Source organism: Mustela erminea, chromosome X (genome assembly GCF_009829155.1).
Source record: "Mustela erminea isolate mMusErm1 chromosome X, mMusErm1.Pri, whole genome shotgun sequence".
Taxonomy (NCBI): Eukaryota; Metazoa; Chordata; class Mammalia; order Carnivora; family Mustelidae; genus Mustela; species Mustela erminea.
This window is the reverse complement of record NC_045635.1, coordinates 103509843-103527860: the sequence shown is the minus strand read 5'-3', so window position 1 is coordinate 103527860 and position 18018 is coordinate 103509843. Positions and strand designations below refer to the sequence as shown.

At 39.2% G+C, this 18018-nt stretch overlaps 1 protein-coding gene across 7 annotated transcripts in view; it reads left to right on the top strand.

Moving 5' to 3' along the window:
• TENM1 (teneurin transmembrane protein 1) overlaps positions 1-15233 on the top strand; it is a 794330-nt gene extending 779097 nt beyond the window's left edge. For all 7 annotated transcript variants that reach the window (XM_032329990.1, XM_032329993.1, XM_032329991.1 and 4 more), the window contains 4 exons: positions 5663-6050; positions 6791-8011; positions 8772-8914; positions 10686-15233. In XM_032329990.1, the coding sequence (XP_032185881.1) occupies positions 5663-6050; positions 6791-8011; positions 8772-8914; positions 10686-11444 (2511 nt within the window). In that variant the 3' untranslated portion in view covers positions 11445-15233. The remainder of the gene's footprint in view (positions 1-5662; positions 6051-6790; positions 8012-8771; positions 8915-10685) is intronic.
• The last annotated feature ends 2785 nt before the right edge of the window (positions 15234-18018 follow it).

The window sequence follows — 18018 nt, the reverse complement described above, 5'->3', positions numbered from 1 at the left end:
ATAATGGCTTAGCTTTCTCCTCATTTGAGCGTATTTGTTCATGCTCTTGAAAAGGTATCCTTATTATTATGAAAGCTCATACTGAGGTAAAATAGGTACAAAATTATAAAATTGTGTGTTAATGTATCTCAGGTCTGGAGAAGAGCCTCTTAGAGGATACGAAATTCTAATTTTGTTGGGATAATCAGTGAAGTTTTAGTAAGTATACATTTGAGGACTAATCTTCACAAGTAATCAGTCCCAGCAAATGATGGCAGTGGGGCTTCATTGGTAATAGTCCTTTGTGTGTGCAGTGAGTCTCCAACAGCACCCGTAATGGGAGCCTGTGGGCTCCCGTCTGGTGGAAATAGACAAGGATTTTAACCCCATCCCTGGAACCATTTATCAAACAGCCCCCACAGGGCAAAATCAGTAGCAGAGAACAATAAGAGAGAATGATTTCCATCTACCATCTCAATTTCTGAAGTCCTCAGATGGCAACTCTTATTTCCCAAATCTGTCCATTCAACTGAATTCACCAGTCCTGAATTAATTCCTGGGAAAACTGAAAAAACGCTTTCCCTTGAGGATTCAAGGGTAATCAGTGCACGTTAACCCCTAGAAGTTCTTACAGAGGTCATAGGAGCTTATAACTCCCATGACAGAATTTCACTATTTGTACCCAATAATGTCAGGCCTTTTTGACACACTCCCCAAAGTTTTTTTTTTTTGGGGGGAGGGCGCGGGGGGAGTGTGCCAGTGGTTGTATGTCATTATAAAACTATAATACAACTTCCCAGAGGCAGTTGCTAGGGAACTTGCCAAGTTGGAAATGCCAAGGAGATAAAGCAGAATTTCACTTGGGAACCAGGGTAAAGAAGAGAGTTCTCTGTTCTATCCACCCCTTGTCTGCCGAAGAAATAGGTCAAATTTTTAATCTATACTCTACACTGGGAACATCTGAATCTTATAGAGTGGGTCTTTCCTCTTGAATTTTGGTAATAAGAATGATCTGCAAAAATCCTATGGCTCATGTCCACAAAGTACTAAACCTGGCACAAAGTTCCCTGAATCCAAATATTTGGTGGCATACTTACAGGGGTAATGCATGTAACAATGACCTTCATATAAAAAAATAAAAATAAAAATAAAAAAATAAAAAAATTTTTTAAAAAGACACCACTGATTATTAGATGATAGGCTGATTTGTTTTTCAAAGAATGAGGATGGGTTTGCACTAACCCTTCCACAGGTCATACGTGGTGCCTAGTGCAGTAGCCAACACTCCCTAGGAATGTGCATGGGTTTGAACTCCTAACTTCATTAGCACCATGGTTTGGCCACTGAGCTCTCTATGACTGACTGTAGACAGTAGCATCTGAGTCTCTAAGACTTTACCTTTAGGTTGCCCATACAATAGCAAAAGAGCCTATTAAAAACTTACGTTTTAGCTCTTCATACAGCCTCTTTGACACCGACGAAGAAATTATTTTATTTTTTCTCTTTTCTGAATTAACTATTTCAACAAACTTTCCTGAGCAAAGAATCATGTGAAGGAAACTCCACGTAAGTTCGCTTTGCTCCAGAAACCGAGTTGGCAATCTCTTTAAAAACAAAGAAAACTGTGAGACTGCCGGTGTCTGCAGTGGACAGAAATAAGACGTGACTATGTATCATCTATCAAGAGAAGCTCTAGTGCCTTCCAAAGAATACTTTACTGGCCAGTGAGACAAACTGAATCACTTGCACCTTTTAGTTGACTTTTGTCCCTTTCTTGAGTTCACATTTAATTTGTTCTCTAATTAAAAGGTAGCCCCAGGGCTCCTGGGTGGCTCAGTCAGTTAAGCGTCCAAATCTTGATCTCAGATCAGGGTGAGGAGTTCAAGCTCCGCGTTGGGCTGGTTGCTGGGTGGGTGTGGAGCCTACATTTAAAAAAAAAAAAATGGGGCGCCTGGGTGGCTCAATGGGTTAAGCCGCTGCCTTCGGCTCAGGTCATGATCTCAGGGTCCTGGGATCGAGTCCCGCATCGGGCTCTCTGCTCAGCAGGGAGCCTGCTTCCCTCTCTCTCTCTCTGCTTGCCTCTCTGTCTACTTGTGATTTCTCTCTGTCAAATAAATAAATAAAATCTTTAAAAAAAAATGGATAGCCCTTGACTTAAACAATCATATTATGCAAAATTCAGAACCTGCAAAATAAACAACTATGGAATGGTTCTTTACTTTCCAAAAATCATTTATCATGAGATTGACTTTTTTAAAGATTTTATTTATTTATTTGACAGACAGAGATCTCAAGTAGGCAGAGAGGCAGGCAGAGAGAGGGGGAAACAGCCTCCCTGCTGAGCAGAGAGCCTGATGTGGGGCTCCACCCCAGGACCACGACCAGAGCAGAAGGCAGAGGCTTTAACCCACTGAGCCATCCAGGCGCCCCATCATGAGATTGATTTTATTAACGTTATAATTACCAGTAATAATAACTAATCCACTGAATAGTTATGATGATTAAATGAAATAACTGAATATAAAGCACCCAGAACATCTAATCATAAAATAAGTTAGTTTTTTCCATTTACGTAATGCATTATAGCATTTATTTTCCAGTTGCTAACAAATGCTACTTATTTACTGTTACTTAAAGGAAAATTAAAATAAGAAAGAACAGAAGGAAGGAAAGGAGGAAGGGAAATGAAGGAAAGAAAAAAGAAGAAAATTAAGACATTTTGACATTGTGATTCTAGAAAATAGGGAAGGAATGCTGAATTTACCAAAATCCAATGTACACGTAACTTTTGCAGTGAGGTGGTGAGGTTCTGTGTCTTCCTGTGCTCTTTTCGTCTTTGCTGGCACATTCTTTCACTATGTCTGGGGCAGAGCAAAGACAGAGACTGGCTTTTGTAGTGTATTTCAAAGTAAGAATTCTCAAGCTTGAAAATGTATACCTCATTTTATGCCTCAAAATACCCCTGTAAATTTGCTTGCCACCCCTATACCATGATATATTTAAAAGCAACAGCAAATATTTCACCTTAATGTACAGAAATTTTGTAGAGATCGTGTGACTTCCTCTAGAGCAGTGCAAGTTATGTGTATCATTTTCATGCACAATGGTCTGCAGCCATTAGGAGAAAAATAATTATTTGGGTAATAGCTGTGGTTGCTTAAATGATCTCTTCTCTATTAAAAAAAATCAATTATTGTTTCTTAAACTTTCTCTATGTGGTCATTAATTCTCTATCTTGATTTATGAGACTTCTCTGAGTTAATTATATTTTGAAGACTTGTGGAGCTAAAATTTTGTATTACGGTAAATGTAAATCTTCCGGTTTCCTAAAATCGTTCCTAAGGACTTCATTTTTAAAATGCATTTAAAGATATTTTATAATCATTTAATAAGATGTTTTGTCTGATACATTTACACAAAATTGCCTCTTAGGGGCTGAAATTTTCAAAGGCTGCCTAAGGGATACAATGCAGGTTGCCTCGAGCTTCCAGGTGGCCCCACACTGCCATCTGGTGGTTATTCGGGTGCTTTAACTTCTCAAATTTCTACCATCGCTCATTTCTATTCTTGTTCAAATGAATATACACGCTTGCTCTTTTTTTCTTCTTTACAATGATGTCTTTCACGATCTCACAACGCATGAAAAAAATACAAAGTCTCCAGCTCTATTGTTTAGACTCAGAAGAAATGCCCTTTTTTTCCTGCTGTAGCCGCACGGTGAGCTCTGGATGGACCCATAAGCATTGTTTTCGAACAAACTGATAATAATGCCCACCCAAAGTGAAAAAGCAGCCAAGTGAGAGCTAAATGGCATTCTGGCAACACAACAGTTACATTCACGAGATTTCTAATCACGTCATCCACATGCCTGCCATTGGCAGAAAGCTTTAAAACAGGGCAGGGAGCTTTTGAGACAGCACAGCGTGAGCAGCACCTAGGACAGGGTCCGGCAGCGGTTCACTGCTGAGCGATGGATGAGACAGGGGAGAGAACACAATGGCAGTGTGCTATAAATGTTTGGCAAGGCACGCACAGCGACTGGAAAAGGCATGGCCCGGGAGGCTGGTACTAGATAATGTGTGGGAGCCATATGGTGATTGTCCCTGGCCCGCATCACAGGTGACAGATGTCATTTGTTCATGGCAAACTGACAGAAGAGACTGGAAAGGAGCTGAGAAGTCTGACTTTGAGCAGAGAGCTAATGCAAAGGCATTTTTCACCAGCTCCCTCCGGGTTCTGTTGGTTCCGCCTTGGTCAAGGAGGTGGCTCTCCCTTCATGTCCTCGTGCCAAGTCTCCTGCTTCTGGTCATCGGGGCGTTTTCAGAGCTGCAGGTTGTCCCCAGGTGATGAGGTGACAGGCTTGTGGCACGCAGCTTTGTACCCTCAAGACAGAGTACTTGGTGGGAAAAAACAGAAAGCAGGAACAAACGAGTGAATAACTGTGGACTTTGACTTCACAGTACTGACATGTGATTCAAAATCAATAATTCTCAGAAGGCAGGGAGGATATGCAGTTCCAAGAAATAGATTTAAAACTAGAATATAATTTCATATTTAGAAGAGGGAAGTGTACATTATATATGCTTCTATAATTTATAGTCATAAATATTTATGTAATTTATGTTTAGAAAATGAAAAGGTACCTATTGTTTTCATAATGCAAACTTCAGAAAATAAAGCTCAAATGAATGCCTTTGCTTGATAAGGTAATTCTCAAGAAGGGAGGGGTAAAGCTTTTTTAGAGAGTTATATCAGAGTCTTTAGGGTGAACATTTTTAATTTTTATTAAAAGATGAGATCTAAATGCTTTTCAATTAGAAATAGGATTAAGTTCTCTGTAAAATAGTGCTCCTTTTATGGTTGTATTTAAAGTTAAATAAGGTAAACCAGTATCAGTGAAATACCTAATCACACACGAGGCATTTAACCTCAACAAATAACTATTTCTGAAATACAGATCAGTTGGGAGGAAAGGGGTTGCATATCCAAAGAATTCTTCACTTTTTAATGGCATGGTCCCCTAATGCAGTTCTAAACATGAATTGCTCGTCAACTATACTCAATTTTTTTTAATGTCAACTACAGGGCCTCCTGGCCAGCTCTGTTGATAGAATGTGAGACTCTCGATCTTGGGGTTATAAATTCGAGCCCCACATTAGGTGTGGAGATTACTTAAAAATAAAATCTTTTTCAAAAATGTTAACTGTACTCAGGGCGCTTGGGTGGCTCAATTGGTTGGGCGACTGCCTTAGACTCGGGTTGTGGTCTTGGAGTCCCAGGATTGAGCCCCGCATGGGGCTCCCTGCTCGGCGGGGAGTCTGCTTCTTCCTCTGACCCTCCCCCTTCTCGTGCTCTCTCTCTCTCAAATAAATGGATAAAATCTTAAGAAAAAATGTCAACTATACTCAAAAAATAAAACGTGAATTGCAAAGGAATAATTATATTATTTTATATACAAAATTGCTTGGTTGCTTGTCTTTCTCCTCCATTACACTGTGAGCTCTATGAGGATAGACCTCATGACTGCCCACTACTGTATCTACTAGGGTCCACCTCAGTGCCTGGCACATAGCAAGTGCTCGATAAATCTGTGCTGAGTGGATGAATGTGTTTCTTTAATCTCCTTTAATCGCCTCAGCTTCAGTGGTACGTGTTAAGCCACTTTGCCTTTGTCTCGTTTCAGTCTGTGATGCTTCTGTTACACAGCCAGCGGCGCTACATCTTTGAGTACGACCAGTCGGATTGTCTGCTCTCAGTCACGATGCCGAGTATGGTCCGCCACAGCCTGCAAACCATGCTTTCAGTGGGCTACTACCGAAACATCTACACCCCGCCAGACAGTAGCACCTCTTTTATCCAAGACTATAGTCGAGATGGCCGACTGCTACAGACCCTGCATCTGGGAACAGGGCGCAGAGTTTTATACAAATACACCAAGCAAGCAAGGCTGTCTGAGATTCTCTATGATACCACTCAGGTCACATTAACATATGAAGAGTCTTCTGGAGTCATTAAGACAATACACCTGATGCACGATGGCTTCATTTGCACAATCAGATATAGGCAAACAGGTTTGTTGTGAAAGGGTGGCAATGGGTCAGTATTTTCTTATGACATTTTTGCTGGCCACAGTGTGACATAGAAGCACTGACCAATCCCATAAATGTTCACTCTGGTTGTTAAATTATCTTCCGTTGAAAATTGAAAACCTATTACAGATCGAATGAAAGCCGATTCCTTAAATCCCACCAGGCGTTTCTCTGTCTCTGTCTCAGTTCTCAGAAAAGTTGAGATCTAAGAACCTCATCCAACCGTGTGCTCCTTCCTAACTCACTACCAGATCTTCCCAGAGATGCAGCTGCAAGAGTTGATCCTCCCTGAAACGATCTCAAGCCCCATGTAACCTCCCTAAGCCTCAGAGGATGGCAAAATATGTTCAAAGTCAGGACTTTGTAGCACAGGTTAAATGAATTGAAAGTACTTTCTTCGGTGATTATAACAAGAAAACATGTTGCTAGTATCAGTTTCCTCACCCCAAGGCACTGGATGGGCTGTTAATTATATAGTTCCTATAATTAAATTATTCTATAACTATAGCATACGGTACTTTTTTCATACTTAATGGCCACAACTATGAGAGTATATATCTATGAGATGATCTGCCCAGGCATGAGGTATCAGAAGTCGATCTCTAATTATGTTATTTTGAATGTAGAAGTATCACTACTAAAGGCACTGGCACTAGATCTTTTTGATTGCTCAATATTATGCATCTAGCTCTGTTCTCACTGCTTTTATTTTGATCCCTCAGGACCCCTTATTGGACGCCAGATCTTCAGATTCAGCGAAGAAGGGCTGGTGAATGCTCGGTTTGACTACAGCTACAACAACTTCCGAGTCACCAGCATGCAAGCTGTGATCAATGAAACCCCTTTGCCCATAGATCTGTACCGATATGTTGATGTTTCCGGTAGAACAGAGCAGTTTGGAAAATTCAGTGTCATTAATTATGATTTAAATCAGGTCATAACTACTACAGTGATGAAGCACACTAAGATCTTCAGTGCCAACGGACAAGTTATTGAAGTCCAATATGAAATCCTAAAGGCCATTGCCTACTGGATGACTATTCAATATGATAATATGGGGCGTATGGTAATATGTGATATAAGAGTGGGAGTAGATGCCAACATAACAAGATACTTCTATGAATATGATGCTGATGGGCAACTTCAAACTGTTTCTGTAAATGACAAAACCCAGTGGCGTTATAGTTATGATCTGAATGGAAACATCAACCTCTTAAGCCATGGGAATAGTGCTCGTCTTACTCCTCTCCGATATGACCTCCGAGACCGCATCACCAGACTAGGAGAAATTCAGTATAAAATGGATGAAGATGGCTTTCTGAGGCAGAGGGGAAATGACATATTTGAATATAATTCTAATGGTCTGCTGCAGAAAGCCTACAATAAGGCTTCTGGCTGGACTGTGCAGTATTACTATGATGGGCTTGGGCGACGTGTCGCCAGTAAGTCCAGCCTAGGGCAGCACCTTCAGTTCTTTTATGCAGACCTTGCCAACCCCATAAGAGTTACTCATTTGTACAACCACACGAGCTCAGAGATTACATCCCTGTATTATGATCTCCAAGGTCACCTTATTGCCATGGAACTAAGCAGTGGTGAAGAATATTATGTAGCTTGTGATAATACAGGCACCCCACTGGCTGTGTTCAGCAGTCGAGGTCAGGTGATAAAAGAGATATTGTACACACCTTATGGAGATATCTATCATGACACTTACCCTGACTTTCAGGTCATCATTGGTTTTCATGGAGGACTCTATGATTTGCTCACTAAATTAGTGCACCTGGGGCAAAGAGATTATGATGTTGTTGCTGGCAGGTGGACAACGCCTAATCATCACATATGGAAACAGTTGAACCTCCTTCCTAAACCATTCAACCTCTACTCCTTTGAAAATAACTACCCAGTTGGCAAAATTCAAGATGTTGCCAAGTATACCACAGGTATAGAACTTTACACCAAACTTGAAATAACTCCATGGTGTTTATTACATGATCTCAGTGCCTCCGTAAATATACTTCCTCTTCCCACCAGCTAGTGCACAAGTTATTGTGCAGTCACTCTCTTCCTTAATCTTCTAGAGTGAGCGCAACTATGCAAGTGGCATAAAACATGATGCTTTTGCATCCCAGGACAACTATTCTTTCTTTTTAAGTTTTCTGTTTGTAGATTTTACTCTTAAAACTTATATGAGGGGCACCTGGGTGGCTCAGTTGGTTAAGCGTCTACCTTCAGCTCAAGTCATGACCTCAGGGTCCTTGGAATGAGCCTGTGTTGGCCTCTTGGCTCAGCAGAGAGTCTGCTTCCCCCTTCTTCCTCTCCCTCTCCCCCTGCTTGTGCTCACTCTCTCTCAAATAAATAAATAAATAAATAAATAAATAAATAGAATCATTTTTTTAAAAAAGCATATCTGAATAATTTCATACAGGAAAAATTCAGGATTATGTTCCATCAGATAAATCTAACATTGTGGTCTGTGTGGCCTCAGTACCATTACCATATTAAGAGTTTCAGTATTGTAAGCTGAACCTAGCTCTGTGATTACCCATGAATCAAAAGGCTTCCCATTTTAGAGCTGGTGAGAGAAGGGGGAATTTTATCCCTAACTTTCCATTGGCTGAACATTTAAAAGGCAGGCTTTCTACAAAGGTTGTAAAATATGGGCTTCGTCATTTTTTTTCTTTTATATTTTGTGCCTCACAGACATTGGAAGTTGGTTGGAGCTGTTTGGTTTCCAGTTACACAATGTTCTACCTGGATTTCCCAAACCAGAATTAGAAAATCTGGAATTAACTTATGAGCTGCTACAGCTTCAGACAAAAACTCAAGAGTGGGATCCTGGAAAGGTCTGTAAAAATTTTACCATCTCTGTTTATCCAAAAAAACAGAAGGGCATCCAATACCATGATATGGCATTAACAAATACTTCCTTACTTATTTTTGAGTTGTCTTGAATATTCACTGAAATGTCTACAATTAATGAGGAGGTAGAAAAAAGCTTCCATGAGGAAAGATCAGGGAGTTGGAGCTTTTAGAAAAGACAAGACTAACATGGGATTTAATGACCTGCTGTGGTAGACAAACAGGAGAAAATAAACTTTTAACAAAATTCTGGATCAGCCTACCAAGGGCAATTTTGGATTCTGTATAGAGGAAACTGTTCACTGACAGACATAAAAGCTTCAGATTTCCAACAGTGAAATAATTTAGGGAGTAGCGCATTAAAAGCATGGGTAGAACAGAATTAAATTATTCTGACAAAGAAAAAGTATGTAAGAGCAATGAAGTAAAAATAATAAATACTATAGGGATAAAGTCTCTGGGAAAATAAGAATACAAAACTATTCACAGTTCGGCAGATAATTTCATCAAGAATATGAGGTACAAATGAAAACAAGAGGTAACTGTTTCTTTCAGTTGAAAGAAATGCAGGAGTGTCTCTTTGCAGGAAAGAAAAATTACTTCAGCAAAATAAAACTGATGTTTGGATGGGAGGGCTTGAAATGTAAATTAGGGGCGCCTGGATGGCTTAGCTGGTTAAACATCTGCCTTCAGCTCAGGTCATGATCCTGGGGTCCTGGGGTCCCGTCGGGTCCCCTTGCTCAGCAGGGAGTCCGCTTCTCCCTCACCCTCTGCCCCTGGCCCCCCTACCCCCACTCATGCTCTCTCTCTCTCTCAAATAAATAAAATCTTTTTAAAAAATTATAAGGGAGGGGCGCCTGAGTGGCTCAGTGGTTTAAGCCTCTGCCTTCAGCTCAGGTCATGATCTCAGGGTCCTGGAATCGAGCCCCGCATCAGGCTCTTTGCTCAGCAGGGAGCCTGCTTCCTCCCTTCTCTCTGCCTGCCTCTCTGTCCACCTGTGATCTCTCTCTGTCAAATCAATAAATAAAAATTTAAAAAAAAAATTATAAGGGAAAAACAAATCTAAATAGGTACTGTAGGCTTATTCTGTTTTGTAAATACATATAATATGAAAAAGTAATTTTGCAATTAAAAAGTAATTAATAGTCCTTTTTATAATTAAAAGTCCTTTTAAAAAATGAATCAAAATTTTGAAATTGCTGAAGCTTTGTTGTGGATACTTGGTGGTTCATTATTCTCTTTATTTCCTAGTATGTTTGAAAATTCCCATAATAAAAAGGGGGTTTTTTTTAAGTCCACTTAAGAAGATTAGTGAATTTCTTGCTGATTTGCTGTGGTTATTTAGAAGGTCATAATCTGTTTAAAAGCAAGAATAATGCCATAAGCCGTCTCTACTCCTCACTGTGATTAATGTATCACACCACATACAGTAACAAACAGCTAGTCGGTATTAGTTAAACTGGTGAAGTTGAAATGTCTTTTTTTGGGGAGAGCTGCACCCACTTAACTTGAAGTGACTTCTAGTTCTGAGATTCTGTGATACCAAGTTTGAGCATACTTCCTTATGTTTAACTCATCAAGACCTCAAGAAGTATATGCCAGGTGACCAAGTAACCTGTTAGTCTTGTCTTTGCCAAATCTCTGGTGAAGAGATTCCGATTTTGGCTTATTGTGACATCACTCACCGGCACAATAAAGCAAGAAGGTGCTCTTCACAATGACCAAGCATTTGAACTGTGCTTTCTTCTTTCCTAGACTATTCTAGGTATTCAGTGTGAGCTCCAGAAACAGCTCAGGAATTTCATTTCCTTGGACCAACTTCCTATGACTCCCCGATACAATGATGGACGGTGCCTTGAAGGAGGGAAGCAACCAAGGTTTGCTGCTGTTCCTTCTGTTTTTGGAAAAGGTATAAAATTCGCCATCAAGGATGGCATAGTAACAGCGGATATTATAGGAGTAGCCAATGAAGATAGCAGGCGGCTTGCTGCCATTCTCAATAATGCTCATTACCTGGAAAACCTACATTTTACCATAGAGGGGAGGGACACTCACTACTTCATTAAGCTTGGGTCTCTGGAGGAAGACCTGGTGCTCATCGGTAACACTGGGGGGAGGCGGATTCTAGAGAATGGTGTCAATGTCACTGTGTCCCAGATGACTTCCGTGTTGAATGGGAGGACTAGACGGTTTGCGGATATCCAGCTCCAGCACGGGGCTCTGTGCTTTAACATCCGGTATGGGACAACTGTCGAAGAGGAAAAGAATCACGTGTTGGAGATTGCCAGACAGCGCGCTGTGGCCCAGGCCTGGACTAAGGAACAGAGGAGGCTGCAAGAAGGGGAGGAGGGTATTCGAGCATGGACAGAGGGGGAAAAGCAGCAGCTTTTGAGCACCGGGAGGGTACAAGGTTATGATGGGTATTTTGTTTTGTCTGTTGAGCAGTATTTAGAACTTTCTGACAGTGCCAACAATATTCACTTTATGAGACAGAGCGAAATAGGCAGGAGGTAACAAAAGAAATCTCTGCCTTTGCGTCACCAAAGACTGCCTGTTTTTAAAACATAAAATGGTTTATTGTATTGGTTTTCTAGATCAGAACTCTGTATATGTAAATATGGAGGAAAAACATATCCAACTGCCTTTCAATGTGACGGAAGATGGTATTTTAATATTGTTTGTTTAAACTCTTTAAGAAATGACAGAGATTTTTAGTTCTTGTGTGGCAGTATTCAAAATAACACAAGTAAAACAGCTAAAAAAAAGTTTTCAGAAAGCACCACTTTAAATCTGGGGAGCCATGCATATATGTTCAAATATAAAGGACCCAAGGTTCTCTATCTCTATTGTTACACGAAATTTCACGTTTAACTGTTGGCAGAACTTGTGGGTTATTTGAAAATGTGGTGCAACAGTATTCTGAACCTTGCATTTCGAAAGACTGCCAGCCCTTTCACATTTTCCAGATCTGTTACGGGAAACTAACAAAGAAGTGTAAAATGTCCTCAGCCACCATCTCCCAGAGTCAGGACCCATTTGCCCTTCCTCCCTGATTATTCCTCCTTGCTTGTTAAAGTAAATGCCATGTTTTTGTGCTGTGTTTTGGCGTGTGGTGGCTGGGGTCGGCCTACCACGCTTCCCTGTGGGTGTGGTAACCAGACTGAAAGGCCACTATTTGCTTGTGTGTACATGATACCAAGGCAGCTGGCCAGTGTAACTTCTCCCACAAAACCCGTTTTGACTACATTTTTTTTTTTTTTAACCAAATCGTAAGCATAGCTTTTATTGACCTGGGTAGGAAGTTCTCCTTTATATATAGGGTGTGTTTTGGTTAGAGTTTCACAATAGTCATTCTGTATTGATACACTAATCCAATGGTTTTGTGCACACAAAAGGTAATTTACTACAAATGATTCTGCTAGAAAAAAATAAGAGGCTTTAGCAGGCATACATGCCTGGGATACCAGTAAATATGTTCACTACTAGTGCAGAAATTCACAAGAGCCAAAACCTTTATAAAAACAGACCTAGTAGTAAGACAAAAGGAAAGTACCAAAGGGAAGACCAAACCAAACATCACAGTAGTCATCGCCACATTGACTCATCCCACTTAGATTTATCCTTCAAATGTACAATTCTGTATTGAACATCTCCCAGCCACAGTCAAGAAATTTAATTAAGCGAACCCTTTCCGATCTAAAACATTTCAGCTCATTATAGAGAGGCAGACTGTTTTTTACTAAAATAATTTATATGGTCCGTTATTTTAGTTCTCTGTCTCTACCCATTTATTTTGATTTAATCATCTGTCCTGCCTGGGAAAATAACTATTTTCCAGGAAGGGTTATTTTGTTCCATGATCAGTTAAACTTTGGAAAAAGACCAGGATTAGTGGTAACATCAGCTGCAGTTTCTCAATCGTTATGAATCCTAGAGTAAAAAGAAGCCCCTTGGTGAGCTGTGAGATTTGTGCCCAGTGACAAAGAGACAGTTGGTAAAAAACGCTGTGTAATTGTAAGTTACCACAAATGAAAATACATGACAGCACAATGCGGCCTGTTGAAAATTCCCCTGAGCCAGCCTCACCATCTTTCATCACTGAGTCTGCACATTTGCTATGTCTGAAGGAGAATTTATGATGGAATGTTACAGTTTGGATTCTTTCCAGCTACTACCTAAATGCAGTGTGAGGTCATTGCCTTGCTCTGTGATGACAGTCTTCTCTGAAAATATGCAACGTCAGAATTCAGGCTCCCATTAAGGTTTTTAAAGAGTCTGACTCCTTACTCCACCAAGCAGAAGGAGGGAAAGGCAAGCGCCTGCACGCAGCAGGAAAGGGTAGATTCAAACATTTATTTCATTTTCAAACACTTCACGTTGGGATTACACATGTATTCCGAGAGAAAGACAGAGAGAGGTGATTCATGATAAACTCCTCTCTCTTTTTAATTGGAAGCACACCAGCTCAGGCGATTACTGATACACACTACAATCATATTACTGTGTTGTTTGTTTTTCCCCCCAACTCCTGAATCAGGTCTGTGTTAGTGGTACAGTATTTATTCAGGACGGAATTCTAAAATTATGAACAAACTTGTTGAAAATTTGAATACCTCCACACCAGCCTAAAAATGGACCTTAAGTTCCTAGAACCTCTGATGTTCTTTTAAATCAATGGAAAAATAATTTGCGAACTGTATATAGAGAGTGCATTCATAAATGTGATGATGTATTTTATCACTAATCTAAGATGTCAATATTAGAGTCTATTTTGCTTATATTTTAAGCAATTATTATACTTTTTTGCAATTCACTGATGATGAATCATTTTCGAACTGCTTTAAATATCCATTAGAAACAAATATTTGAAGCTTTTACTTAATAGTAATTACCTTGAACTGTGCATTTCTAGTTTGTAATACATATTTATTTAGTTTGTGCCTTTAGTTTCTTAAAGTTATATTTGTATTATATTCAGGAAATGCACTTTTTATCACTTACAGTTGTGGTTTTAATACTGCCTTGAACTACTGTTATTCTCTTTACCACTTCCAAAGTTTTTGGGAGGAAAGAGAAAAAACCCCAAAAGGTTAGCACCAATGAACAGTAAATCTAAGAGAAACATTTTGGCATTTCTTATAAGAACATGGAGATACTGGGTACATCGTTCAGCTGAGTACAAAGTATGCCTTCATCGTTTTGTAATTCTGAAGTCTAACTTAATGAAAGAACAATTCGTTTGCATTTCCTGGTGAAAGTAAATGCATCTTAAAGTGAAATAGTTGAATTTCTCATACCCAGAGCACAGGCAGCTGACCCGGCACAGCCAGACACCATTCAAGTACGTTCGAATGAGAGCACCCTAGTTGGGGCTCTCGTGAAGAACATTCTGGGTTGGAGGCAGGGAATACTCTGTGGTGGTTTCTTTTTCCTAGTTAGGCCCATTTTATTTGTGCTGTTTTGTTTTGTTTCGTTTTGTTTTTCTCTTGCACTACGGTCTAGAGATCCAAATGAACTGCAAAGTTCGCAGCTTAACATTGAAATCCATTTCTTTTTAGTTGTCATTATAATCATTATTGATTAGAAGCATGACTCCTGAAGGAAAGGGAAATAAAGCCCAATTCATCCCAATTTCTAGCAAAACACTCACCATATAAATAAGCGTATGTTTTATTTTTAACCCAGCAAAATATTGTATAAAATAAGCGTGTCCTTTGCTGTCAATTTATCTAGGAGATCTATAATATATAGACTATATATATATAATATAATATATATAAAACATAGCCAAATGTATAAAAACTTGACAATGTATAATTTGGAATTCACATGCTAACTACGTAGAGAGGTATAAAATCGAATGATAATTTTTCTAAGATTTTTCTTTTTCATAACTGTTAACACAGTTTCAAGCACTCTATCATGTTATTCCTACTCTTTCTTTTCTTTCCTTTTTTTAAAATCTATTTTTAACCAGACCAAGCCCCACTGTAATATCACCTGAGAGAGTCAGGGTGAAGTTTTTGCATTTATAAAGATACATTCCTGTAAGGCGATTGTAATGGAAGCCAAAGTACAGTAATCAAGTATTGAAAGACACTTTGGCAGAGACTGGAGTGTATTCTAGCTTGTGGAAAGACAGAAGGCTACAGATTGGATGCAAAATTCTTGTTTTCTTGGAGGAACTCACATACACATAGCTGACCTGACTAGTACTTCAGATCTCAGACTGCTCTTCCACAGCCTTCTGTAAGGTTCTTTATTCTGCAAAAGAAAAACAAAAAAACAAAAAACAAAAAACATTAAAAAAAATTAAAAAACACAAAAAAACACAAAAAAGCAAAAACAAAACAAAAAAAACAAAAAAAAAAACAGAAAACAACAAACAACAAAAAAGAATTCAACCACAAAATAGTGACTGTTATTTCAGTGTGTCCTTCACGTGAAAGCTATTAAGGACCAAACCTACTACTGTGTGTAAGAAGAAATTACTTCCTAAACAGTAACTGAAAATAGTTAGTTCAACTTGCTGTGGATTTTGTCTTGGCAGTTGTCATCTTACATTATTTGTCAAAGGAAATGTGTTTGGCAGTTAAAAATCTTTCCTTAGATTTAGTGGTGGACTTTAACCTCTTAAATAAATGTTAGTATATCAGATTGTGTCCTTGAAAAATATTTTACTTGTATGAATCATGACAATGTCTAAATCTTTACTCTTCTTCTGGCAAAAGCATCGGTAAGAAAGAGGGTGAAAAGAGAAGTATAGCCTTTACGTCAGAAAAATATTCTTTTTAGCTGCTTACTTTCTCATGAACAGTAAAGATGTTTACAGTGTATGCCAAGATTTTCAGTTTCTATATAACAACAGTTAGAGGTTCTAATCATACTGAAAATTGTGTTATAATGGCCTGAGCCATGTTGCTAGGAAACAATAGGTTCCAATTTTGTATTCCTGCTCTCACTCCTGTGCTGAAAAGTGACTGGATACTGTACAGGTTCATGTTCTCTGGCTGCGGTTAAATGGTCTTTTGCATTTTGCTCTGGCTTTCAGGCCAGAAGCATGCATTTTTCTACAAGAGCATCACAACAACATGCTGTAAATATTTAAAGTTCAACATTACGTGTCGATATTTGAAAGAAAAAAAGTACTTTGAATATTTCATTTTTAAAAAATAAAATTGCAAATGAACACGGTGTCCCATTTTATTCATGCGCCAAACTGCATTCTGGAATCTGTCTGGTCACCTGAGAATTGAAAAGTAGCTCCCTAACAGGGAACAATAAAACCGCATCATCTTGAAAATGAAGGTGCAGAAATCCAAAAGGCACTAATCCTAAGCAGATGTCCCTTCATTTTTATGTTTCGTACAAATAGGATCTCTGACACAAATGACCACTTAATAAAAAAAGAAGAGTAGCTGTTCCAAGTTTAAATGCCTCTAAGCTATTACTTTAAAAAAAAAAAAAAGGTTCCTTTCTCTTGTGGATGCTTTTCTGAGCAATGGAAAGAAAATGAAGAATTGCAAACCGGGTGGGGAGAACAAAGCACGCAGGTGCATTGGCATAAAAGCCAATGGGGGAGCGAGGCAGTCAGGAAACACTAAAAAATAACAGCTCGAGGGTCCTGGGAGATCCCAATAGCCATTTGGCACTTATTTTTCACGTGAAGATATTTATGAGTGACACTGGGAAAGCAGACCAATAGATCTTGCAAAATTCAACTTGATAGTAATGAGGCACCCATAGTCCAAACAACCTGTTTGTTTCTGAAACTTGCTTGGAATCCTGGAATTTACATCACCCTTAAAAGCCCCGCTGCCTTTTTATTCAGTGATATATACAGTAGTCTCCCCTTACCCCTTATCTGCAGTTTTGCTTTTCAGGGTTTCAGCCACTCACAGTCCCGCAGTCAGCCACAGTCCAGAGGCAGGTGTCCTCCTCCTGACGTTGTCAGAAGGTTAAGAGTGGCCTAATGCCGTCACAGTGCGTCACACTCGCTTCCTCTCATCACACAGGCATTTTATCACCTCACGTCATTGCAAGAAGGGTGAACGCAGTACAGTAAGCTATTTTTAAAAAGACCGAGACCACATTTGTGTATCTTTATTATAGTATATTGTTTAAATGGTGGTATAGTCTTATTAGTTATTGATGTTAATCTCTTGCTATGCCTAATTTATAAATTAAACTTTGTCACAGATACATACATATAAGAAAAAACATCGTATATGTAAGATGTGGTACTATCCACATAGTGGGCCTACTGGGACAGATAGAGTGAAAAGATTCGTGAAGCAGAAGACAATCCCAGTTGCTCCAACACAACCAATCAGCAAAAGGCCATGGGGTCCTCGGGAGGTGGATGGAAGTGTTAGTATCACCTGGTAATTTAAAAAAAAAATAGCCACCCCACCCAACCCTCAGTGTGCAGAAAGAAAGAGGCAAGAGCTCCTACACTGAAAGAATTATTAAACAAGAGAAGACATTTCTCCATATTTCTTCTCTATTCACCCTCACTATTAGAGGTCTTTGAATTTAAATTTTTAGCAATACTACTTCCTTAAATTTATATAATTTTAACACCTCAGTAATCCTGGGAGGTGAGCAAGCCTTCATTGTTCCGACTTGGCAAAGGCAATGATAGTAACAGACTGACTTACCCAAGGTCACACGGATAATCTGGCAAAGCTGAAGAAATTCAAATATCAAATGTTATGTTGATGGGCTCTCTCCAGTCAACCGCTTTTGTTCTATCTTTGTACATAAAAATATTCATTTAAGAGGCCAACGACCTAATGATGACAATTCTGCCTCTTACCACAAGTTTGGCCAATGACCCCAGACTATGAAATTTCCCAAAGTAGGTAGTTTAACTTCACCTCTAGCTGCAAACTCTAAAATAATGTATCCCATTTACTGTGAGGACAAACATAGGCGACAATGTTGAATTTATAGCTCTCTAACAGGAACACTAGGCATCTTGTAACCTTGAAATGCTCAAGGGCAAATCTGGATTTTATTATTAATAGATTCTGGATTCTGAACTCAATAAAGTGACTCAAATAAAACATGAGCTGATGTCTAAACC